Source organism: Canis lupus, chromosome 2, assembly GCF_011100685.1.
Source record: "Canis lupus familiaris isolate Mischka breed German Shepherd chromosome 2, alternate assembly UU_Cfam_GSD_1.0, whole genome shotgun sequence".
NCBI lineage: Eukaryota > Metazoa > Chordata > Mammalia > Carnivora > Canidae > Canis > Canis lupus.
Window position 1 is genome coordinate 68245793 of NC_049223.1, and position 26472 is coordinate 68272264.

General features: G+C 46.5%; 1 protein-coding gene and 1 long non-coding RNA gene across 3 annotated transcripts; both read left to right on the forward strand.

Moving 5' to 3' along the window:
* The first annotated feature begins 398 nt into the window (after positions 1 to 398).
* Positions 399 to 26445, forward strand: BSDC1 (BSD domain containing 1). 2 transcript variants are annotated; one of them, XM_038531228.1, is made up of 11 exons: positions 399 to 736; positions 1044 to 1104; positions 6596 to 6712; positions 8771 to 8938; positions 10976 to 11030; positions 13669 to 13784; positions 14217 to 14285; positions 14452 to 14530; positions 16048 to 16527; positions 22852 to 22955; positions 24439 to 26445. In XM_038531228.1, the coding sequence occupies exons 1-11, from the start codon at positions 480 to 482 to the stop codon at positions 24469 to 24471; spliced, it is 1539 nt and encodes a 512-aa protein (XP_038387156.1). In that variant the 5' UTR covers positions 399 to 479; the 3' UTR covers positions 24472 to 26445. The 2 variants fall into 2 exon arrangements, with proteins under 2 accessions (XP_038387156.1, XP_038387157.1); XM_038531229.1 differs by having other exon boundaries at positions 734 to 780.
* Positions 16534 to 21630, forward strand: LOC111093050. The gene is made up of 3 exons (XR_005355887.1): positions 16534 to 17802; positions 18308 to 18368; positions 19329 to 21630. It is a non-coding gene; the product is annotated as an uncharacterized LOC111093050 (long non-coding RNA).
* Positions 26446 to 26472: the final 27 nt, after the last annotated feature.

A 26472-nucleotide genomic window follows, 5' to 3' on the forward strand; every position in this document is an offset into this window, starting at 1 on the left:
AAGGGGGGGTGATAACTAAAGCAGTACAAGAGGTGATCGGATTTGATGGGTAGCAGATCCAGAGTCTCTGTCTCTGTCTCCCGTTTCAAAAGTCAATCCAACGTCCAGCTCCAGCTCGCGAAGTTCTAGTTTGGGCGGCCAAAAGCTGAGGTGGTTGAATGTGTGTCTGTCTCCACAGTACCCTCAGGGCCCCTCCAGAGGCTGCATCGAAGTCAACTTCGATGAATAGCTTTTCTCCATACACCTGCCGACCCTGGCCCAGGGCCCCGCTCTGCACCAGGTGAATTAGCCCGAAGAGACCCCAAGCAGCGACTACGCGGCTTGTTTCATAAAGGGGGGTGGTCCTAGGCCTGCGCTCTAGGATCCAAACTTTCGAGCGCCAGCCCGGCTCCCTCCCTCGCTCCCCATGAGCTCCCGCACTTCCGGGGTCCAAGCCCGCGGAAGTGGCCCACCACAGCCACCGTAACCGAAGTCAGCTGATGATAAGTAGTTGTTGGAAGGACTGGGCCAACGCTTGGGGGGTGGGCCCGAGAACCGAACTGAGTAGGGATTGGACCAAGAGCTCAGGGGCGGAGTTTAAGAGCGAACTCCAGACGGAAAGTGGACGGAGCTCAAGGAGGCGGGGCCTAGTGATGAAGCGGAGCGGTGATTGGGCCGAGGGCCGTGTCAGCGCGACGATTGGGCCGAGCGCTCCGGGGCGGTACTTGAGGGGGCGGTGCCGTGTCGGAAGTCAGAGGTCAGTAAATAGTGGTGATGTCATGCAGGCAAGATGGCGGAAGGGTGAGCCCGTCATCCAGCTCTCGGGCGTTGGGGCCTGAATTCTCCCCGGGTCGGGGTGCTGGGCCAGGGTCCCCGAGGGGAACAAGAGGCCAGCCCGGGAGTGGACGGAGCTGAAAAGGCGGGGTGGAGTCGCAGTGTGAGGGGGTGGGGAAGCGGTCTGCCAAGTCTCGGCCCGCGGACCACATCTGAGGGGGAAACTGAGACCCGATCATGCGCGGGCAGGAGTCGCACCGCAGGGCCGCCAGATATGTCTGTCTTCACAGGGAGGACGTGGGCTGGTGGCGGAGCTGGCTGCAGCAGAGCTACCAGGCAGTCAAGGAGAAGGTAAGCCCGGCGGCGCCCTTCCTCCGCCGGGGCCTCGCGCCGCCTCCTGCGAGCAGGTCCGAGCGGCCCCGCCCAGCCAGAGACGAGGCCCACCCAGGCCTTGTTGTTATCCCCTGTGGGTCTCAGGGAGGACTGACCCCGATTCACACCGGCGTGACACTAGCCATGGTGAAATACAGAATGTTACAAAGGCTGGAGCGACCTTTTTGTAGGAATCCATAGGAAGGGCAGTTTATTCCAGCTCAGGAAATTCACAGCTTCGTAGAAGAGAGAACCTTTGATTTAGGCCTTGAAGAAGAATTCTTCCAATAGAAACCTATTGCTATAGTCATCCAAATACTAGAATGCCACAGCCAGCACCCTCTGACAGGCCCTGGGGGTACAGATGCTGTCCTGGGCCTCACAAAGCTCACAGCCTAATGGGGAGGCAGCAGTCCCTGTGAGATGAGTGAGCCTTGGCTCTGCCAGTGGACAAGGCTGTCGTGTGTTTCTGTTCCACTCCATGCTAGTTTGTCAAAACCAGCCCAAGTGAATTGTGGAGGAAAAAAAAAAAGTTAATTACTGTTTACTTCAAGAAATTGGGGTGAGTCCTGCTTCAGGGCCGACTCCAGGAGGCTTCTGATCTTGGCTAAAATCCATCCTCTACTCTGGCAGCATTTTAATACCTTCTTTAGCCTGCATACTCCTGAATAGCCTCTCAGCTACAGCCTAGCAAATCTGAGAATCCCCTGAGTTGTTTAGGTTGTTGATGAGGACTAAGAGAATTTCACACTGAAGTTCAATTGAGAAGACCTCAAAGTACTGTTGAGTAATCTCCTGGGAGGAGAATCTGACATGTATTCAACAAGCATTGGGCAAGGACCTCCTGTGTGTTTCCCTCGGGACTGGACTTACCATAACTCATGAAAAGTAGATAGTTCGTTAGCTTCCCATCTTCTTTCTTGAGGAGCTCCGTGTTTTTGAAGCAAGGGTATGATGTTGTTTTTGCCTTTGACAGTTCCCCATTAGAAAGAGGGAACTTAATTTCTCTCTCAGCTAGTTACTGTTATGTCAACTTGGACAAGTTCTTTAACCTCTCTAGGCCTCAGTTCCTTGCCTGCAAAATGAGAGTATTGATAATACCTGCCTGATAGTACTGTTGTGAGGATTAAGTGATAACGTGTGTAAAGCATCAGGAACAATACTTAGCACACAGTGTGTAGTACATAAACATTAGTTATTTTTATTAAGTGCTGAGGAGGGTGCTGGGGAAACCTCTTAAACACAACCAGTCCATTTTTACTTCAGTTTTTTCCTTGGTCTTTCAGTGCTCTCCTGGCCTTGCTCCCTTGCCTTCCTCTCCTGGATCCATCTAGACCACTCAGTTCCCAGGACCTTCAGTTCTTTTGCACCCCTTAGCATACATTGCCCTAGAGACTATACAGTTCTGACATGGTGCTCTAATCTACCTTCCTCTACTCCTTACCTTCTTCTATAGTGTATGTCTGTGTTTGCATTTACCCACAGACACTGATAGGGTCATATTGCTCTTTGGTCCAACGACAGATTCCCTAACTTTATTTAGGCCTGAGCACCCCCCCCCCCCCCGCCCCAGCATCTTTTTCAGGCTCTGATTTGCTGTTCTTCCCCTTATCTTCAGGAGCTTTCCCCAAACCTAACTTCCCTCAGGTCCCCTATTCACCTACTTCCTCTTTCACCCCTAGGAGACAACCTCACCTCCTACTTTTTATATTTGAGGTCAACAGTATGGTCTTTCGGGCAGCCCCGGTGGCACAGTGGTTTAGCGCCGCTTGCAGCCCAGGGTGTGATCCTGGAGACCCTGGAGACCCTGGATCGAGTCCCACGTCAGGCTCCCTGCATGGAGCCTGCTTCTCCCTCTGCCTGTGTCTCTGCCTCTCTCTCTGTCTGTCTTTATAAATAAAAAAAAAAAAAAAAAAAAAAAAAAACCAGTATGGTCTTTCATAACCACCACCACCCCCCCATTCCCTGCAGCCACCACATGTAAGCTTATCTGTAAACACACTCAGCTTCACCTACCACTTTGCCAAATCCAGTGGGTGGTTTTCAGCTCTTATCTTCCAGGGCCTCTCAGCTGCATTTGACACTAGTGATCACTCCCTCTTTCTTGAAACACTACTCCCTTGGCTTTGTGGTATGTTTCTCTTTCAATTCTCCACATCTCCAAGCTTTTCTTTCCTGTTTCATAACTTCCCTTTCCTGTCCCTTAAAGATGTGATGTTTGAGGGGTTTTGTCCTCAGCTCATTGCTCTGTTCACTCTACAAACTCTTCCTGGGTGACCTCCTCCATTTTCATAATACCATGACTCCTAGTCCTTTTCTCTGAGCTTTAGTGCTTGAGAATAGCTCCTGCTGGACAGCTATCCCAGATACCCCACTGTCATCACATGTTCTGCATGACCAAAATCATTATCATTATCATCATCATCATTCTAAACCTGCTCCGCCTTCCCCATTTTCTCTCTTAGTTGGCAGCACTGTATCTATGAGGTCCCCTAGTTTAGCAACCAGTGGCTCTTCCTTGATTCTTTCTTGCCCTCACTCAACACGCCGATTTAATCCCCAAATATACCTTTTTTTGCCTAATATTTCTTGAATTTGTCCCATCCTTTCATCCTGACCAGCTCTATCCTTATTCATATTGTTTTATTTTCTTTTCTGAATTATTATAGCAGCTATTATAGACTGGTTCTCCTAATCTTATCACTTTTTGGACCTGCCAGTCACTAGAGTGACCTATCAAAAATGCAGATCTTGTCATGTCCTACCTCCTTCAAACTCTTGGTGGCTTCCCATCACTCACAGGGCTGACCCAGGCCCACCATAGCTGCCCTTGGCAGCCTCTCCAGCTTTATTCCAAACTACTTCGACTCTACCTTGAATGTTCATTAGGACTGAAGTGCTCAAAGGCCTCAGTAAACCCTGTGCCCTGCCATGCCCTGGTTTCTTTTGCTGACTACTCATTCTTTTAGGTGCTCAGTCACCAAGTCTTTCCAACTTCCTGATAATACATTGGTCACAACTCTGCTCTTGCACATTGGCCCTGTTATTTGAGCATTTTGCCTGGTGGGCGATGACCTTCTTGAGGGCAGGCACCATGCCTGTTCATATTGATATTGGTCCCCTCAAAGCCCACAGTCTAGTGAGGGAGGCAGCCATTCATCAAATCATATGGTAATGGTTATATAATTGAAATAGCCCTGGTACATGTAAATTTAACAAGCAAGCATTCTCTGAGCATTTACTCTGTACCAGGTTCTATGTCACATACTGGGAAAGGATCAGTGAGCAAAATCACAGGCTCTATGTTCACAGAACTCCATTTATCCAGGAAGTTAGATACTGTATGGGTAATCATAAGCCTACGGCATGATAAATGTTAGAGAACATACAGATGCCCTGGGAAGCGGGGAGCCAACCTAATCTGAGATGGCATCAGGGAAGCTTTTCTAGGGAAGTGACATTTAAGCATAGATCTTAAGGAAGAACCAGAGTTAACCAGGTGAGGGGGTCTGTTTGTTGTTTTTGTTCACTTATGTGTTTTGAAGAGTTAGAATTGTGTGTTCAGACACCCTGAGGTAGGGAAGATGCTAGAGCATTTGAGAAACTTGCAGAAAGCCAGCTAGAGCTCAGTGAGGGACACAGTGGTAGAGTCTGCCAGAGATGAGATTATGCGGGCTTTGTAAGTGAAGGTAAAGATTTTATATTTGCTCATAGGATACTGTGTAAGCACTGAAGAATGTAAAGCAGGGCCAACCTGGTCGGCTCTGACTTCAAAGCTCCTAGCAGTGTCACAAGGAGGTAGTAGTAGAGGTATCTGATGCAACCTGCAAGAAATCCACTTAAAAAGAGCAGGTTGGGTGATCCCTGGGTGGTGCAGCGGTTTGGCGCCTGCCTTTGGCCCAGGGTGCGATCCTGGAGACCTGGGATCGAATCCCACGTCGGGCTCCCGGTGCATGGAGCCTGCTTCTCCCTCTGCCTGTGTCTCTGCCTCTCTTTCTCTCTGTGTGACTATCATAAATAAATAAAAATTTATTAAAAAAAAAAAAAAGAGCAGGTTGGCCTAGACCAAGGTGATGGCAGAGTAGATGGAGAGAATTCATAGCTGACCCCTCCATCCCAATTAAGTAGTCCTAAGTCTGAAATGGAGACATGATTCCCTGCTCCCAGAGAAGCTTCTGGCTGATAGACAAAACTGCCCCATTCAGAGACTTCCCAGGCTGATGAAAAACAGGCAGTCACTTCCCCAAAGGAAAAAACCACCAGAACCCTCAAAAATGCTAAAACAAAACAAAACCCCCATACACACAAAAACAAAACTGCAGCTGATTATCCATCTATAAAATGAGAGGGCTTTTCAGGGAGAACACAAAGGTAATCTGGGAAGGTACCCTAGAGTGGGTAAGGGTGAAACAAAGCAGGGAAGACTTAAGACCAGAGCTGAAGGCCTGCTGTCTCAGGCCATCTGAGCATTTGGGTGGGAAGCAGGTCATTCTAACAGAAGCAAAAATTCATTCTGTTCTACGGATGAATAGAATCCTGGAGTAGTAGAACCAAGAAGGCCTTGGAGAAAATCCAATCCATTATTTCTCTCAACACGCCCTTTGTTGAATGTAAAACTCACACATCTTTTTACTGGTATTAAATTGTCAAGAATCCCTCGTAAGTGCTTTCTAGACTATTGCTGTTACTAATGGAACATGTTAGTAAACTTTCCCAATAAATTTTACATATTGCCTCATATTTCAACTGAATCTTCCTATAACAAAAAAAAAAAGTAAAGGTAGAAACACTTTCCTTTGATAAAAAAAAAATCACATCTTTTCTTCATGTTATGTGAAATTCGAAACAAATGTCATGACTTAAGGCATATCAGAGCGATGTGTATCAGACTCTGTTTTGTTTTTATTTTTATTTTTATTTATTTATTTATTTTTAATATTTATTTATTTATGATAGTCACAGAGAGAGAGAGAGGCAGAGACACAGGCAGAGGGAGAGGCAGGCTCCATGCACCGAGAGCCCGATGTGGGATTCAATCCCGGGTCTCCGGCATTGCGCCCTGGGCCAAAGGCAGGTGCCAAACCGCTGCGCCACCCAGGGATCCCTCTGTTTTGTTTTTAATCTACATTGCCCCTTCCCCAGCCTGCTCTTGAACCACTGACTTAGGCCACCTCCCTCATTTTATAGGAGAAAATCAAGACTAGATGAGAATTATGTGTGGCCACAGAGCTTTTAAATGCCTGGGCTAAGACTTGTCCCCATTCTCAGAGCAGCAGGAAGTCCCTCTGTACTCTGCTTTTCGGTTATCCCAGGTAATGGACTTGGGACAAGCAGGCATTGTTTCTGTACCTAGGCTTCCCGTGTCACTTGAGTTTTCCATGTGTCTGTCTGGGACAGAAGCAGCCCAGGGCACAGGAACAAAGGGTGGTGGAGCCAGCCGGCCTGTCATCCCTCTCTTGTCTTCCCATAGTCCTCCGAAGCCTTGGAGTTCATGAAGCGAGACCTGACAGAGTTTACCCAGGTGGTGCAGCATGACACGGCTTGTACCATTGCAGCCACAGCCAGCGTGGTCAAGGAGAAGCTCGCTGTGAGTACTGCCTCCACTCTCTGAGTGGCTGTCCTTCACAGCTGGACCTGCCCTGGGACCCTGGTGGGGACGCCCCAGACTTTCTACTATTAAGTGATTCTTTTCCCCATAGGCTTCCACTTTGAATTATGTCTGTCAAGCAAACAAGCTACATAGAATAAGTATTAATAGACTTTCCCATTTCTGTATTGTTTTAGCACGTTTTCCTGTTAACAAAGTCATTCATTGTAGACAATTTAGAAAAAACATGTAATTAGAAGAAAAAGACCTGGAGACACCCATAATTCCATCTCCCACAGACAACTGTTAAAATTTGGGGATATAAAAAAATTGGGGGATATATTTGTTCTTTTTTTTATTTATTTATTTATTTTTTGATATATTTGTTCTTTATATCCACTTTCTTTGTCAAAACTGGAATCAACCAAATATCATGTTTTGTAACCTACTTTCTGACTTAATCATTGCAAACCTTGCTCTCCAGCATCATAAATGGCCTGTTATTTTGTTTTCTGGGTTCAAACAGTTCCAAGTTTCCTACTGCATTTTTTTCTAGTACTATAAACAGAGCCACAGTGAACATTGTGATTGCTAATCTTTATCCTTCACATTTTCTTTATAATAAAATACTGGAAGGGATCATAGGATGAGTACAGTTTTAGGCCTTTTAATATTTATTGCAAAAGTACCCTCCAGAAAGGTTGTGCCAACTTATATTCTTACTGGCCCTATTTTTATTAAAGATGTGTAGCAAAATCTTGTGAGACAGGAGTTAGATTCTAAAGTCATTGTGAAAAGTGAAAATTGTGTAAATATTGTGTAAAATTCTGTAAAATTTTGTTGTGTAAAATTGTGTTGGATATCTCTGCAAATCTCAAGCTTCTGATGAAATACAATACACAGGTTTTACATGAACAGTTTCTCCTTTAGTATTGAGACAATTGCACTTTCTTCGTTTGGTCACCAACTTAACCAGTCACCTTGTGATTAGAGACCATGATATGAAAAACATGTTTTGGAGTTCTTTTAGCCAACCTTATTTGGTTGACTCTTATAAAATATTGTCTGCCTGCTAATCAGAGCTACTGATGAGCATGAATGACAAGTAGTAATCCTGCTAAACTGCTAGAGTCCTGCCAGTAGCAGAGATGCCACTCATTTCTTCCATTTATTTATTCCTTTTTTTCATTGAGCAGATATGATTGTATACCTGTGCTAGCATGTGGCAGGCACTCTGATATATCCCAGGTGTAAAATGCTTGGGTAGCTTCATCAGGATTAAATATTATGGTTTCCTCAAGGTTTTTAGAGCCTGGCCCTATCAGCATCTCATCCCATGTTTGCTTTGAGGCCATTTGGACCAGTGTGGCTCAAGCTTGGTGTTCCTCTTGTCCCTTCTAGATGATCCATACATTGTTCCTCAGCTGGTCCCAGGTTTGCCTCTAGGAAGGAGTATCTATTCTCATGCTGTCCATATTTCCTCAACCTTTCATACGAAATGTTCTACTTCCTGAACAATGATGATGATGAACTTGTACTATTACAATACTGCTCTTTAGTAAATGTTTGTTATATGCCAGGCATTGTACATGCCTTATCTTTTTTATTTTTCACAGCAGCCCTCTGAAGGAAGTCTGCTTATCTGCATTTTACAGATCATGAACCAAATTCAGAGAGGTTTAGGTCTCTAAAACTAGTACCTTTCCCACCACTCTGCCCATAGGTCCTCTTCCCCACTGAATGTGTATGGCATGCATCCTCTCCTACCAGTTTTTGATCAGCCTGACTGGCGTTGAAATTTTAGTGAAACAGCCAGTCGAGGAGTTCTACTCTGACTTACACAGGCTTACTGGGGCTGTGTTCCATACCCCCATCTGGTGTATGGAGACCTGGGCTGCCTCTGTCTCTCTCCAGCCCCAGAGATGGGGTGAAAGGCTGCAAGCACTTCCCTGCCCACCCTTCACTTTTGCTGCCAATGCCTCACCACTCAACACCCCATACCCTAGATTGCAGCCTATTCCTGAGCCACTTGTTTCCTCTGCTCACTTCTTTCTGCAGACTGAAGGTTCCTCGGGGGCAACAGAGAAAATGAAGAAGGGGTTGTCTGACTTCCTAGGGGTCATCTCCGACACCTTTGCTCCCTCTCCAGACAAAACCATAGACTGCGATGTCATCACCCTGATGGGCACACCCTCTGGTACAGCCGAGCCTTATGATGGCAACAAGGTATTCATCAGCAGCCTCCCCTGCAGGTGCCTACCAACACTGGCTTCTAGCTTCCAGTGTGCACCCACAAAAGTAATATGTGTTCAGGCCAGAAAGTAAATAAACATATATGACTAAATTGGAGAATTCTTTAAGGAAGGAGATAATGATTCCTAAATCCATAATCCCATCCCTCGAAGACAACCACCAATTTCCTGTTGGGGGTCTAACCTCTCATTTCTTTTTGCTTATAAACATTGGTAAAGATAATTAGGACTTTTTCTTTTTAACCAAAAAAGGCACTTTATACATGTACTTTTATAACCTGCTATAAAAAATATATAAAAAATATTAGCATCTTTCTTAGTCACCATCATTTTAATGTCTTTAAGTCCTTGCAAGTGAAGATAACAATTATTCAGTCATTTCCCTAATGTTGCATACTTGGATTCTTTTCAGCTTTCAGACATAATAAGGAATGCTGTACAGGCATGATATTCCCAACATTGTGGCCAAGGCTGATTTCTAGTGGGAATAAATGTATGGGGGGGGGGGAGGATATCTTCAGAGTACCTAGATCACAACAGTGGTAGGATATTTCTTCTACATTTTATCTTCTCAGCATTACTTGTTATGGTTCATAGAGTGTTTTCTCCTAAATTCACAGTTTGATGTCACGCAGTTTGGCCTTTGAAGCATTTTGCCACATTGAATTTCCATTCCAAACATAATGATTTTTCAGGCATTATCTTTCAGCACTAGTATTAATACCACACTTAGTGAACATTTGAGTGGAAGTGTGAAGCTTCTTAAATTGTAGGATTTAAAATTATAATAGCAGTGAATCACAAAGCTACTTGCTGAAGTTCTGGTGCAGATAGCCAGCCTTTCCTTCACATAATGCTGAGGAAGGAAGGTGAGATTTTCTGTTTTGGAGTTCCTTAACGGGAACACAGCAGATAATTCATTTGGCAGACTGGCTGTGAAATTAAGAAATTCTTTTTTTTTTTTTTTTTTTTAAGATTTTATTTATTTATTCATGAGAAAGAGAGAGAGGCAGAGACATAGGCAGAAGGGAGAAGCAGGCTCCCCAGAGGGAGCCCAATCTGGGACTCGATCCCGGACCCCAGGATCACACCCTGAGCCAAAGGCAGACACTCAACCACTGAGCCACCCAGGCATCCCAAGAAATTATTATTTTTTGTTTATTTGGGGTCTTTTTCTTTTTTAAAATTTAAATTCAGTTAATTAACATATAATGTATTATTGGTTTCATAGGTAAGAGGTCAGTGACTGATCAATCTTACATAACACCCAATGCTCATTCCATCACATGTCCGCCTTAATGTCCATCACCCAGTTACCCCATCCCCCACCCCCCCAAAATTAAGAAATTCCTTTTTTTTTTTTTTTTAATTTTTACTTATACAGAGAGAGAGAGAGAGAGAGGCAGAGACACAGGCAGAGGGAGAAGCAGGCTCCATGCACCGGGAGCCCGACATGGGATTCGATCCTGGGTCTCCAGGATCGCGCCCTGGGCCAAAGGCAGGCGCCAAACCTGCTGTGCCACCCAGGGATCCCAAGAAATTCTTGATGAATGATTTTAACTTGGGGGAGCTACTTTACTTCAAAATTTGCCTATAAATTTGGACTTTATTAATATATTTGAACTAATGTTTTTCAAATTCCAAATATATATATTTCAAATTTCAAATATAATTCAAAAGCATTTTTACATACAATCTTGTAGTCTGCTTACACTATTTTCTTAGTTCCCAAGGTAGAATACTAGGGAAAGACCATTTTTCTGGAAGCCCCAGTTTTGCACTCCTAGCCTGGTACTCCCCTCTCTCTAGCCATAGGGTGAGCTGATAAGTGCCCTGTGGGTCTGGCAGCCAGCAGAGGAGAAGCTGGGTTGAGGTTGCCTTCCAGTGGGAGTAAATGTATGGATAAAGGACGTCTTCAAAGCATCTGAATCAGCAACAGTGGTAGGGTATGTGGCAGAGGGGAGGTGTTTTCTCTACGTACTCTAGAATTTCTGTTCTTTGTTTCTTACAGGCTCGCCTCTATAGCCTACAGTCAGACCCGGCAACCTACTGCAATGAACCAGATGGTGAGGGGGTAGTGGTGAGGGGGCAGGCTTGCAGGGAAGGGAGATGAAGAGGGTCTGGGCTGAGCACCCTGCTGTCTCTGATAACGTTGGCCTTAGCACCCCCTGGTGGAGGGAGCGGAGTGAGGCTAGAGTGCACCTTACGTTTGGTGTGATGAATTGACCCCTTTTCCTCCCTCAACCTGGACTGTGTTCATCCCAGTCTGCAGAGACTTCATGCCACTCCCTCATTCTCCGCTCAGGCCCCTTCCCAACCCTGCTGCCCCACCTGCCTTCTCTCTGGCATTTGTTGGCCAAACCCCTGCCATGCAGCAAGCCAGGCTGGGAACTAGAGCTCAGAAATTAATCAAACCCTCACCCCGGTCCAAACCTCCAGGAGCCTCCTGTTAGGGAGAGAGAAGCAGGAAACTATGAAATAAAGCAATGACAGGAGGGATCTGGTGCTTCTTCCACAGAAGGGCAGCATGCAGCTCAACCTGGGGAACCTAGGATATGACACTTAGGTTGAGGTTTTATGAATGGAATAGAAGTAAACTAATTTAGGGGGCACCTGGCTGACTCAGTCAGTGGACCATGCAACTCTTGATCTCAGGGTTGTGAGTTCAAGCCACACACTGGGCACGGAGCCTACTTTAAAAAGAAAAAAGAAGTAAACATTTTACTTTTAGCAGTGGGGGGAAGGGTGTTCAAGCGTGGCAGCAGAACATTTGAAGTTTTGATACTGAGGAAAGCCGCAGAGGTGCATGTGAAGGAAGGAGGCCATGAGAACTGCCAAGGGTGAGGGGACAGATTGGAAGGGCTTTGAGTGCCAAACTAAGAGGTTTGTATTTTGTTCTAAATGCCACAAGGTAGTGGTTCTTAACATTTTTTTTTTTTTTTTTTTTTTTTTTTTTTTTAGTTACAAAGCCCTTTAAAAACCTGTTGAAAATGACAAGCTCTCTGCAAAATTTTATAATGCAGTGGGGGAATCCTTTGACCCTCTGAAGCCCATCCTTAGATCCTAGCTTAAAAAGCCCTCCCACACGTGAGTGGCTCAGTTGAGCATCCATCCTACTCTTGGTTTTGGCTCAGGGTTATGAGATCAGGGCCCTGAGATCAAGCCCGCTCTCTGGGCACTCAAAGAAGAGTCTGCTTGTCCCTCTGCCTCTCCCAGCCAGCTCACTTGCTCTCACTCTCCCTCTTTCCCTCTAAAATAAATAAATAAAATCCTTTTTTTTTTTTTTTTTGAGATTTTATTTATCTGTCAGAAACAGCATGAGAGCATGAGCGAGGGAGCAGCAGGCAGAGGGAGAGGCAGGTGGAGAAAGAGGCAGGCAGAAAAAGAGGCAGGCTCCACGCTGAGCAAGGAGCCCAATGCAAGACTCAGTCCCTGGGACTCCAGAATCATAATCTGAGCCGTAGGCAACCAACTGAGCTACTCAGGTGTTCCAAATTAAATCTTTAAAAACAAACAAAAAACCCTCCCTAGAGGAGTACCTGGCTTTCTTAGTGGAGCATGCAATTCTTGATCTCAGGGTCATGAGTTCCAGCCCCACATTGCGCATAGAGTTTACTTAATAAGAAAAAATATGTACTAAATTAAAAATAAATCAAAAGCCCCCACACACACCCACACAAAATGCCCAAACTAGAGAATTACTGAAGGGTTTTGAAGCCTGAGGTGATAGGTGATTAGATTTTGCATCTTGTAAAAGACATCAAGCATGGTTGTAAAGGGTAAAATAGAGAAAGACAGAAGATGGGCTGAGTGGGTAGGAGGCTTGATAGGAATCCTCACTCAGGGGTAAAAGCCAGAACCGAGGCAGTGACAGGTGGAATGAAGAGGAAGGTGTGCATATAGAAGACACTGAGAAAGTGGAATCCAGAGTGATCAAATAAAGGAGGAGTTCAGGAGGGCACCCAGGGTTCTGGTGGATAAGTAGGCAGGAGAGCTTGGGAGGGAAGAAAATGAGCATACATTGGGTTTGCTGTACTTGAGCAGGTAGAAGTGTCCAGGGGACACCTGGACCTCTGAATCTGGAGCCCAGAAGGATAGCTGGGGCTGCAAAGACAGACTGAGTTGTCAGGAGAGGAAGAGGTTGAAACTTGTTTAGTGGAGCTTATCTTAGGAGAAAACAGATAATGAGACAAGATAAGGAAAAAGGAGCCCACTGAAGACTGATGGATGGAACAACTGGAAAGGTGGGAGGAAAATCACAAAAGCCTGGGAAGCCAGGAGAGAAAAGGGCATTCACAGGAAAACAGTGGCTCCCAAGATCAGAAGCTGGGTTGGTCACATGAGGAAGGGCAAAGAAGTAGCCTTTAGACTGGCAACATGGGGCCCCTGGGGACCTGAGAATAATAGTTTCAAGTAGAGGAGGGGGTTCGGTAGCCAGGTGGATTGGGCTAAAGGAGGAGCAGGTATGTGAGAACATGTAGACTGCAGCCTGTTCTAGAGACCACTTAAGTGCCATGCCATGATATCAGTGGGGCTGCGTACCCCAACACCCTTGCTGACCCCCCCCCATCTTTGGCCAAACAGCTTTGAAAATAACCTTAAGCTTTCCTCACTGTCCATGTCCAGGCTTAAGTGTGTTTTATGTAGGCCCAGTGTTCTTTCTCCAGACTCAGGAAAATGACAGCAGTGTCTATCCCTCTGCAGGACCTCCGGAACTGTTTGATGCCTGGCTTTCCCAGTTCTGCTTGGAAGAGAAGAAGGGGGAGATCTCAGAGCTTCTTGTAGGCAGCCCCTCCATCCGGGCCCTCTACACCAAGATGGTGAGGGCCCAGCTGGCTGCAGGGAAACCCAGCTTCAGTTTGAGGTGTTGGGAGGTTGGGAGGGACATTTTATTTAGAGTCACTGCAGAATCACCTGGCCCACAGAGCAGTCAGAGATGCTCTAGAGCCAGACCAGCCAGGTCCTGAGCCTAAGAAGCCACATGGGCAAAGCTGATTTGCCAGACTTCTGGCAGTCGTGTGAGAAATGGAAGGGCTAGCAAAGCCTGATGAAAATTCTTTTCTTCCTCCTTGGTCAAGTTGGGCCAGGAAGATGGGTCTAGGGATGGAGGGTGTAAATGCTCTGAGGAAAACTGCTTAGCCACTAAACCACATCTGAAATCCAGAGCAGCTGGGAGTAGGCTGATAAGGCTGGGGACACAGACCTTATACAACTTTTCCCAAAGTCTCATCTCCACTGTCCCCTCTCTCCAGGTCCCAGCAGCTGTTTCCCATGCAGAATTTTGGCATCGATATTTCTATAAAGTCCATCAACTAGAGCAGGTATGCTGGCCTAGCCTGGGGAGGTGCTTCACTCGGCCCTTGGGGAAGCACACTGGATTTTGTTGAGGGAAGAAAGGGCACAGGGTACCAAGAACTCTGGTGTCAGGGCCAGGGTCCTGGAAGAGCATGCCCTGACTTCGTTGGTTATGTTTTCTCCCACACTCAGGAGCAGGCCCGGAGGGATGCCCTGAAGCAACGGGCAGAACAGAGCATCTCTGAAGAGCCTGGCTGGGAGGAGGAAGAAGGTAAGAGAGATTGAGAGGTGATGAGCAAGTAACGGGTCCTGTCCTGCCTGTGGGGACTGTCTGGCTGTTATGTAAGCACTGGAGAGACCTGGCACCTAGGGAAATATAGGGCATATGTATACAGCATTCGTACGTGCTGAGGATAGGCTCAACTAACAAGGAAATGTTTGCCTGGGCTGGTGGAATTCCTGGTTTAGGTACAGAAATCACATGTGTCAGGGCAGCAGGATTGTCCTGCCAGCCCATGGACTAGCCACTTCAGAACCACCTGGGATGCTTATTGAAATTCCAGATTCCCTTCCCCCCCGTTCTAAATAAGACTCTGTGAGGATGTGGCCAAACTTGTTTTTTGCTTCATGCCCAGCACTGAGCCCAGCACGGAGCTTGAACTCATGACCCTGAGATAAAGACCTGAGCTGAGATTGAGAGTGGGACGCTTAACCAGCTGTGCCACCCAGGCACCCCCAAACTTGTATTTTTTTTTTTTTTAACAATTTGGTCTTTTTTAAAAGATTTTATTATTCATGAGAGACAGAGAGGCAGAGATATAGGCAGAGGGAGAAGCAGACTCCCTGTTGGGAGCCTGATGCGGGACTTGATCCCAGGACCCTGGAATCACGACCTGAGCCAAAGGCAGACACTCAACCACTGAGCCACCCAGGCATCCCCCCCACTTGTATTTTTAACAAGCTCCCCTGGTAAAGTCCATGCCTAGCTAAGTTTGGGAACTGTTGGCTTAAGGAAGTAGCTGAGCATCCTCTATGTGGTAGCTCAGCTTAGGATGGTATGTTAGAGCCACCTGCATGCTGTTAACACATTTATTAAGTGTTTTTTTTGTTTTGTTTTGTTTTGTTTTATGATAGTCACACAGAGACAGAGAGAGAGGCAGAGACATAGGCAGAGGGAGAAGCAGGCTCCATGCACCGGGAGCCCGATGTAGGATTCAATCCTGGGTCTCCAGGATCGCACCCTGGGCCAAAGGCAGGCGCTAAACTGCTGCGCCATCCAGAGATCCCAAGTGTTTTCTTTATTTAGAAAAGTTCTTTCTTTTCTTTTCTTTTCTTTTCTTTTCTTTTCTTTTCTTTTCTTTTCTTTTCTTTTCTTTTTCTTTTCTTTCTTTTCTTTTCTTTCCTTTCTTTCTTTTCTTTTTCTTTCTTATTTATTTATTTATTTTAGAAAAGTTAAGTGTCTTGTCCAAGATCATACACTGAGGATATAGCAGAACCTGTCCTGAATCCAGAACTGATTCATTGTCAAGTCTTAATTTTCTAATCTATAATGCCATCTTGGGCTGTGTTGCCAGAAGCTGTGTGTCCACCAGACATATGCTAGGCCTTGAGGCTAGGAGAGACTTTGACCAACAGGGAGTATCTGCAGATGAACCATGATGGGGAGAGGGTGAGGAATCCGGCCCCCTTTAGTCTTGATTAGAGGCTTTGGGAGGAATATTCAGAGCTCCAAGGTTGTCTTGGGGCTGACCAGGGCACATAGCCCTCTTCCCTTTTCTCTCTCAACAGAGGAGCTTGTGAGCATTTCACCCACATCTCCAAAAGAGGCAAAGGTTTCTGTGGCCAAAACTTCCACATCCCCTGAAGGAGGACCTGGCCTCCTGAGCCCCTGTGAAGAGAATCCAGTGACTCCAGCTGAGCCTCCTAGAGAGGTGACTCCATCAGAGAGCAGCGAGAGCATCTCCCTTGTAACGCAGGTTGCCAAACCTGCCACTGCAGCTGAGGCACCAGTGCTGCCCAAGGACCTGTCTCAAAAGCTTCTAGAGGCATCTTTGGAGGAACAGGGCCTGGCTGTGGATGTGGGTGAGACTGGACCTCCGCCCCCAGCTCAGTTCAAGCCCCACACCCCTGCTGGCCGTCCCACTGGCCCAGAGCCCAGGCCTCCAGCCAGAGTAGAGACTCTGAGGGAGGAGGTACTCACAGACTTACGGGTGTTTGAGCTGAACTCGGATAGTGGGAAGTCTACACCCTCTAACAACGGAAAGAAAGGTAAGTCAAGGCCAAAGCCCAGAGAGTGGGGGGGAGGGGCAGGCAAGAGTTACTACCCCTTAAGGCAGCCTTGTGCCCTCACCCCTTGTGAGGATTCCAGGAGCAGTTGTCCTTCATTTATGATACTGATGATGATGACAGCTGCTACCTACTAAGGATTACCATATATCATCCATTTAATATATACCTATTTTCTGAAATAAGGGTGCATCTTACAATTATTGGGGTTTCAGGTTCAACAAAATAAGGTTTGTGCCAGGTTAGTGTGATTTATTGCATTTAATTTCTCATTACATCTCACAGCCCAGTGAGGTCAGTATTACTGTCCTGTCTTACAGATGAAGGAAGTGAAGCTCAGAAATGTTAAGTAACTTGCTCAAATTCACATGGCCAGGAAGTGGCAGGCCCAAATTCAGACCTGGGTCTCTCGAACTCAGAGCCCATGCCCTTAGCTACCACGCTATGCCAGTTTCCATCCATTTGGACAATTCAGCCTTATCCTGGGTTGGAAATCCCCATGACATTGATTGAAGTCAGGGTCTTCTATCCTGGATGACCTCAGGAAAGTCATTTAGCTTCCCTAATACTGCATTATTATGAGTATGAAATATATATAAATAAAACTTACATTAGTTGAAAAAAGAATAAAATGAACACTCATGAACTTGTGACCCAGCTTAAATAATAAAACTTTAGTTTCTTATCTGTATAATGGAATTTTAGACTGGAGCCTGTTTATCCAAAGGGAACCTCTCTAATTCCTGGAATTAAAGGACAGTGATAGCTCTGGTGTTGACTTTTTTCCCCACATCCAGAATACCTCTTCAGAGAGAGCTAATTGTCAGCAAGGCTTCTTCTCTCTCTCTCTCTCACTCTCTCTGCTGACACATGGTACCAGTCAGCCACAAAACTTGCCCAGCAGGTGAGCCCAGGCCTGCTGGTGCAGTGAGAGACTGGTTTGCTACCCTAGAAGGGAAACTGGCCTTACCCCACCCATATCCTGCTCCCTGATAGAAACGGTGGGGTTTCCAGTTTCCAAAACAATGCTCCCCTTCTGGCTCTGATTCAGTGAGGTCATCCATTGAGCTCCTACCTCTCTTTATGAGACACTGAGGAGGGAGGGGCAAGAGCTGCAGTCTTTATGATGAAGCATGAAGCAGTATGGGACAGACTTGGTGCTGGAGGAGTTCAGAGAAAGAAGGAACCTCCGGGCATCTGCAGTTGTTTCACCGAGGAGACAGGCGTTGTAGAGGAGAGGTGGAGAGTTTGGGGCAGGTGCGGGGGAGTGGTAGTCTCGGCTGAGGGGCCCACACAATCCAGATAGCAGAGGCCACTGAGCAGATTGAAGGGGCAGTGACGAAAGCACACTTTGCTTTCATCAGGAGAGGGAGGAACAAGAAGGGTGGATGGGTTAGCTCAGAAGTAGAGCTTAAGGACTTAACCTTATGCCAAACTTGGAAGGTTGGGCTTAGTGTCATAAAGCAGCATGGCACGCTGCTCACATTATATGCCTGATCTATACTAAGAACTTTACATGTAGAGGCTGAGGGCTCAGGCACTGGGCTTCAGACAGTTCTGGGTTCAAATCCCAACCTTGCTCCTAAGCCGTATGACTTCAGAAAAGTTACTGATCTTCTCTAAGCCCCATTTATTCCTCTATAAATCAAGGGTAATTGTTTCACAATAGGGAAAATTTCAGGGAAGAAATCAGAGTAGAGCCATTCTTTGGGGAAATGATAATAAGGAGCCATCTCTGAGCACTTTCTATATGTCTGTATAGCTCTGTGCTAAGCACTGGATATGTATGCCACTCAGTCTTCACAGAAGCCTAAGAGATCTGGGTAATTTTCCCCATTTCTTTACTGGAAAGAGATCAATCACTTACCTACTAATTATTTGGGAAAGTGGAAAAGGAGGTGATGGACTCAAAAGGCGGTGGAGGTTGCTGGCCAGGTGGTACTAAGGGCCCATTCGAGGTAGTAGTCATGAATTTTAAAGATACCAGTCAGCACTGTATGCAGGTGCAGGCACAGAATAGATGGGGAGTTGGATTGAACCAGGGTTCACATTTAGCCCGGGGAAATTGGTGGAAGAAAAGAAGAGTGTCCACAAGTATAGGCAAGAAGTGATCAGAATAGTGGCTCATGGAATCAGCTGGGGAAGGGAGGGATAGACAGTGAAACAACTGGTTGGTTAGAGAACTGTAGGCTCCATGGGGAATTGGGCTACAGGAGAGCAGGATTAGAAAAATGAGTGGTGGGTTGAAATGGGACGAAATGAGATTATGGGGAAACTAGCAGGAGCTCTTCATCACCCTGCTCTACTGCCTCTGACCTACTTAGGGGTTTGCAGAAGACCCACCAGAAATAGTTGTAGTCACTTAGTCAGGGGAAGCCTGGGGTATTGAACTGGGGGAGCACAGTGGGAACAGTAGATGCTAGAGTAGAGAGAGTGAACCTTAAAGAATGAAGGCTTGGAGACAGTGACTCCTTTTCCCTCTTATGTCCATATCCTTAGATGACATAAGAAAATTTGGTCCCTGCTAGCAGCAGAGTTTCTTGGGGTAACCTAGCCACAGGATCTCCCAAGGTTCTAGGACAGTCATTGTCATTGCAAAGCGGCTTCCCACCTGCATTTTGCCCCAAGATCTGTTTAAGAGACTGGACCAGCAGGGCGGGGGAAGAGAGATGGGGACAGGTCTGTGGCCTGCAGACTAGAAGGAGCCCTGGGCTCAAGGCCCTCCTTCACCAATGACTGACCTAGGAGTGGCTTTTGCCTCCATTTCTTCTCTGGGGAAGCAGAGTTCCAATTGAACAGAACAAAATGAGCTAAGTGACAGCACTGTGAGGTTAGTAATCACCTGAAAACTCCCCTTTCTTTAAAAAAAAAAGAAAAAAAAAAAACCAGTAAAACTCCATCATGAAAGCTTAAATTGTTTTGGCACAGATCAGTTCTCTGCCATGTGCATAATGGAGGTCTTAGTACTCTTGTTGTGTGACAGGAAAGGATGGTGGGAGGAGGCACATGGCATAGAAAGCCTCAATTCTTATCTCTGCCACTTGAGGCCTTCATTTCATCATCTGTAAATTGGGACTGTTAATACCCACCTCAGAGGGTGGATGTGAAGCACTCCAAAACTGAAAGCTGATACTGTTTTCCACCCCTGGAAGGCATTTAAAGCCTGAAAAAGAGTTTCAAATCCCTGGAGGGCAGCCTGAGGTTAGGGAAAGCCATCATGGCCACAGCTCTGGGATGAGGAATCAGCCAGGATTCCGGCACCTAACCCAGAGGAGCCCTGCACTGACAGATAATCAGGTGCCACCAAGTGTCCCAAAGGCATAGGAGACTTAGGTGTGGAGTCTGAAGAACTGGGTCTTGGTTACCAGTCTGCCCTGGAGGCCTTGGGACCACATGCAACATTACTTACCTCTGAGTCAGTGCCTTTAACAGCCCCTTTTGTTAAATTCCCACTATGTGTACATGTTACATGCACCACACATTGATACCTCTAACCTTAACACTGTTGTATCTCAGAACTGCAGGCCCAGGCCTACAAGGAATCACCCAGGTTCCTATTTATAAGGCAGAATTCTGGGCCACCACCTAGACCTGCAGAATCAAATGAGGGGGGTGGGGAGGCAGGCATCTGCATTATCTCCTCCTGTGGTTCTCTGCAAAGAGGGTGGTTTTATCCTTATTTTATAAATAGACTGAAGCCCAAAATAACTTACCCAAGACTGCACAATAGATAAAAAGTAGGGATTCCACCCAGGTCTGCATGACTCCAGAGATTTTGATCTTAAGAGGATGCTTGTGGCTGGCCAGGTGGTTAGGAAGGAGAACAGTACAAGACCCCTTATGACAAAGGTAGGGGCAGGGCTTGGGGGGTAGTTGTCAGAGCCTGGGTGCCTGCTGAGTAGCAAGCTGAAGAAGCAGCAAGGGATATGTTTACAGGTCATGCCAGTGGGAGATCAGGGACCTACTTTTTCTCTTTTTTTTTTTGAGAAAGAGAGAGAGTGCAGTAGCGCAGGTGGGAGGAAGGCAGAGGGAGAAGCAGTCTCCCTACTTCTAGGGAGTAGGGAGCCTGCTGCGGGGCTCAATCCCAGGACCCCTGGAATGTGACTCGAGCTGAAGGCAGACGCTTAATCAACTGAGCCACCCAGGCGCCCCAGGGACCTACTCTTTTTAAAGGTGCTTTTAATAGATAAGAAAAAAATACAAAGTAGTATGTGTTCATTTTAGGGGGGAAAAACCTTTTAGATTTAGACGCATCGAAATATGTTCATTTTAGGGGGAGAAAAAAAAAACAGGAAAATTACTCCCTGACCTCATTACCTAGAGGTAACTTTTGTTAGTATTTTTGTGGCTATGTTACGCACCTTTTCTCTATGTGTATAAGGATCTGTGAGCGTATTTTTTAATGGAATCACATTGCTAATACACTTTTTTTTGCATATACTTTTTAAAAAAACTATATTTATAGTTTTCTTAGTAATAGCTTTCACATGTACATTTTTTTTTAATGCTGCCTATACCAAATATGAGTGTTTAGAGCAGTGATTGCTAAACTTAGCAGGCATTAGAATCACCTAGAGCAGGGATTAGTAGACTTTTTCTATATAGGGCCAGATCACAAATACTTTAGTCTGTTGGAACTACTCAGCTCTGCTGTCGTTGCAGGAAAGCAGCATGGGCAATATGTAAACAAATGGCAATGGCTGTGCTCCAAAATGTAATTTCCCAAAACAGGCAGTAAGCTGGATTTGGTCCACACACCATAGTTTGCCAACCCTAGTTTAGAAAAAGGGTCCATGAATATTTTATTGAGCCCAGACTATACTCGAAGTAGTTGGCAGACATAAGAAAGGAAAACAAAGATCCCTGCCCTCAGGGAGCTCACATTCCAGTTCTTCTATGAGTAGACAATAAGCACACTAAGTCTTATGATGTGACATATTTGAAAATTGATAAATAGAATGGAAAAAAAGAACAAGGAGAGCAGAGTGAGGGGAGTGGGTTGTAGTTTATTTATTTAATATTTTATTTATTTATTAATGAGAGACACAGAGGGGGGTGGGCAGAGACACAGGCAGAGGGAGAAGCAGGCTCCATGCAGGGAGCCCAATGCGGGACTCGATCCTGAATCTCCAGGATCAGGCCCTGGGCCGAAGGCAGCGCCAAACCACTGAGCCACCCGGGCTGCCCTGGGTTGTAGTTTAAAGTAGAACAGTTGGGATCCCTGGGTGTCGCAGTGGTTTAGCACCTGCCTTTGGCCTGGGGCGTGATCCTGGAGACCCGGGATTGAATCCCACGTCGGGCTCCCAGTGCATGGAGCCTGCTTCTCCCTCTGCCTGTGTCTCTGCCTCTCTCTCTCTCTCTCTCTCTCTATCATAAATAAAAAAATAAAAAAAAATAAAAACTTTAAAAAAATAAATAAATAAAGTAGAACAGTTGAGGTAGGCCACAATTAGATGGGAGGATTTGAGCGAGGCTGTGAAGAAGGTGAGGAAGTTGGCCCGTGGGTGTCCAAGGAGAGAGTTCTAGGTACAAGGAACAGCCCATCCAAAGGCCCTAAAAGCCGAAATGTGTCTGGTGTGTTTCACGAGGAGCAAAGTCAGTGAAGGTAGAATGGAGTAAGAAGAGGAAGAGAGGTTCATTGTTTATGTCTTCTGGAAGATTTCTGTGGCTCTGGGGAGCCTCTGGGCCAAAGTGCATCTCCACTCAAGTAGCTTCCTTTTTCTTACTTAACAATTCTAGACTATTTTGCCATGTGTATAAGTGTTCTGCAGTCTAACGTTTAAAAGGCACATAATGTTTTATCATGTGACTACACCATTTATTTATTTTTGTAATTCCTTATCAGTGAACTCTCAAGTTGGGTTTTTAAATTTTCATTACTATAACAGCACTACAATGAACCTCTTATTGGCTAAGTCTTTGACTGAATCCAGAATTTTCCCTTAGAATAGATTCCTTTTTTTTTTTTTTTAATTTTTATTTATTTATGATAGTCACACAGAGAGAGAGAGAGGCAGAGACACAGGCAGAGGGAGAAGCAGGCTCCATGCAGGGAGCCCGACGTGGGATTCGATCCCGGGTCTCCAGGATCACGCCCTGGGCCAAAGGCAGGCGCCAAACCGCTGCACCACCCAGGGATCCCTAGAATAGATTCCTAAAAGTGGATTCACTGAGCCAGAGTGAGAATAGAATGTAAGATCTTTGATTTATATTTGCCAGCCCCTTTTAAAGAGTGCTATCACCCCCAGCTACAAATTGTTCATACATACCCCTTCCTGCCTTTCACACTGTGGATCATGATTCCAGGCTCAAGCACAGATATCAGCGAGGACTGGGAAAAGGACTTTGACTTGGACATGACTGAAGAAGAAGTGCAGATGGCACTCTCCAAAGTGGATGCCTCTGGGGAGGTAAGTGGGCCTGGCTGGCCTCAGGGAAGCAAGCCCAGTGACCCCAGTATCTGAGGATTCTCCCCATCAGGCCCAACTGTCCCTTCAGAGTGGATCCCTATTCCTTTCTGAGATGGCAGCTTCAGGAAGGGTGCTGGGACCTCCCACTCAGGCCCTGAATAGTTCCGATCAGCAGGCTCTGCTTCCCCTCAGTTCCAGGTTGGATGGTGGGAGAGTTTCTGACATTAGCTCTGCATGAAAGTCACGTGAGGAGCTACTAAAAAATGTAGACTCCAAACCCCACCCCACATCTTCTGACTCATGGTCCCCAGGAATGGGACCTGAACAGATTTCTGGCCTTGGGGCAAAAGACTGTGTGATCTAGGGCAAGTCACTTAACCTGAGCCTCTGTTTCCTCATCATTGAACTGGTCCTAGAAGCTTGTAAGCTGTGATAGATAATGCACGTAGACATGTTAGGCATTGTGCCTAGGACATGGGAGGACTCAGTGAACATTACTAAAGCCCCCACAAAACCCAGTCCAGCTAAAAGCTCAGAGGCCTTACTACTCTTACTCTTCATTACCTGCTAGAATCAGGAATGGGTCATTTTGAATGAAAGGCAGGGAAAAAAGCTCTCACAGATAAGAAGTGACAGGACTGAGGGTCCAGCCCAAACACTTGATTCAAGTCAGTGTTTCTTCCAGTGTCACACAAGAACCACATGATCCTTCCATCATATAGCTCATGAATCTGCTATATGAGGTGAACAGATTAGAGAGACAGGCAGGGCCTCATTTTTCATACTGGAAAACTGAAACCTGGGGAGAGATAGAGGCCTACCCAAGAGTCTTTGGCTCCTGTGACCTCACTATATCCAGGCTGAGAAGGCCCATGATCACCTATCATGTCACAGGGGCTTGATGCCTTCTGTATCTTCATAGCCCTCTGTAAAACCAGATGACCATATACTTACTTCAGCAGAGTCATTCTATAACCTATCATACCAGGGATCAGCTGAGAGCAGGCCACTAGAAAGTTCCCTGGGGAGACTTCAGCTGGGGGAATAGGGTGCTAGAGCCCCTAATGAAGACACTGTGAGCACCTGCAGTGCAGTGCCACCTTACATCTCATCACAATGCCACTCTCAAGTTCTCCTTAAGGGACTGACCAGCTTGGTTCCTAGAGACAGGGTGTCCCCTTCTAGCATCCATTATTGGTCAGTGGAAGCCTTTTCTTTAGTTCTGGAATGATCAGAGCAGCAGACCTGCCCCTTAGGCAGAGGGCAGCTCTGCTCCCCAGACACATTCCTTAAGACAGTGGTTCACTCTCATAGAGGGCAGGAGGGTATGGCTCAAGGCAGGACTTGGGCATGGGGTGGGGGTGGGCTGCTGTTTAGGGGAGGGCTATCCAGAAATGGAGGCAGCTAGGGGAGGTGGGGTCTGGGCTTGACTCAGAGGAGTAAATATGTGTTTGTGCTCTCCATTATCCCCTCCTGTCTGCAGCTGGAAGATGTAGAGTGGGAGGACTGGGAATGAGGGGAGCCAGAGCGTACAGCTCCCCCACCCACAGAACCTCCCACCCCTTCGCTCGTCTCAGCCCAGCCCTGGAAGACACTGACTGAGAATGTTTCCCCAATGGCCTCTGTCAACCAGAGTTCTGGGCACAGATTCTGGGTGGCTCCTTGCTGGTCCTTTGGGCCTCTGCTCATATCTGGGAAGGGGCTCACTAAATCCAAACCAGAAACTCTGACTTGTGCCAACTATAGGATGATTCAAGGGGGAGGAAACCTACCCCCGACACCAGAAGAGCCTACATTTCTCTGCTGAACACCCACTGTTCTTGGGGACTCTTGCTGGGAAATCCCAAGGGATAACTCTAGCCCTTCTACCTGTGTAGACAGATGCTAAGCACCAGTCTCTTGGAGGAAGCTGAGACAACACTCTGTCCCATCCATAAGCAGGCAAGGAAGGTCATCCCACCTGTCCTTGACTAGACAGGGATGGCTAGCACATTTTGGTTCCTAGCCCAGTGAGTAAGAGGCATTCGTCTCTGGGAAACTTGCCTCTCTTTGGGGATCTCCCCCTCCCAGGCATTTTCCATTCCCAGAAAGGTTCCTTGTGGTTCCGAATCTAGAGACCAAACCCTGAGTCCCCACCTCCTTCCTTTTGTCCAGCCCAGGCTGGTATGTCCCCATTGCCTCTCCCAGGGCTTCTTCATGTCAAATGCACCCAAGTCCTTAGCCCAGCTGTGCCACCTGCAAGAGTCTGCTCTTGCATTTCTTCCCCTCCCCAAGAAGGGAGGGGGTCACTTCAGGCCCTTCTGTGCATTGCCTGGCGGGATACCTTGTCCAACCAGCTACCCACCTCGACCTCCCTGTAGCTTAGGACACAAGCCAGCTACCAGCGGTACAGAGCAGTGATCAAAGCCGAGTACTTACACCTCTGGTAAGCCCAACTTCTCCACCTCAACCCTTCTGCTTCTTGAAGGGATATGCTGGGGGTGAACCTCTTGAGACTCTCATCAGGCTTCTTCAAAAGCTCTTCCTCCTGAAGACAGACCCAGTCTTTGTGGCTCTCACCCTCACTCTGGTAAAGCTGTTCCTCTCTTGGGGAAATGAGGGGCTGCAGGAATTCCTGGAGACCCTGGTGCTTCATGATGCTGCTCTGGTGATTCTTGTACATAATCTGGTGTATTCACCAATGATTTAAAAGGATTGTGGTCAGATATGCCAAGAGAGTGGTGGTCATTTCCACTTCAAACCTTCAGTGAGGGGGTGGGATGTAAAGAATGTTGAATCTTTTTTTTTTTTTTTTTGACGGGATGGGGTTTTTCTCTTTGTAATTACTTCTTTAGTTTAATTAACCTTTTGGTTGTTTGTGCAATATTATATATTTTAAATTATAATGCATCTCCCCAGAGTATTTTGTAGCCAGGAAAAGAAAAAAGGAAAAAAAAAAAAAAAAGATTCTAACAGCTGTTAGTTTTGTAATTAAAAAAGAAAGAAAAAAGAACTTTGTCCTGAACCTTTTCCAGACTTGCCGTTAATAGCATTAAAGAGATTCAAAGAAGCTGGAAGGGTGTCTGGGGGTCTCTTCTTGTCCCCAGCAGCAGCTGCGCTGGAGGCAGGGCCGGGCAAACACAGAATGCAGGGTGGCTTCTGCGTGGAGCCTAAGGAAGGGGCAGGGATGGCAGGAGGAGTGGTCTGAGTCACGAAGAAGTCCCTCATCCTTACCTCAGACACAGCTTAGACCCTGGGGTAAGGCAGGGAACGGCCCCCAGCAGGCCTCCCACCAAGACAAGGAGTCGAGAAGCCATCTCTGCATTCCCAGTGCTTCTGCTTTTATTTGGAAAGGAAGTTACAACAGCAGTGGTTCCACTGCTCTCGGGTCACTTTTCTCTTCTCCTCCCCCACCCTGTGTACGATTCTGGGGTCTATTTTTAATTAACTTGAGTGAAACACCTGTGTGAAAATCACTTGTTAGCTCTAATAAAAGGGAAGTCTGAATGAGGCCCTCTGGTTGCATGAAGATCTTTAA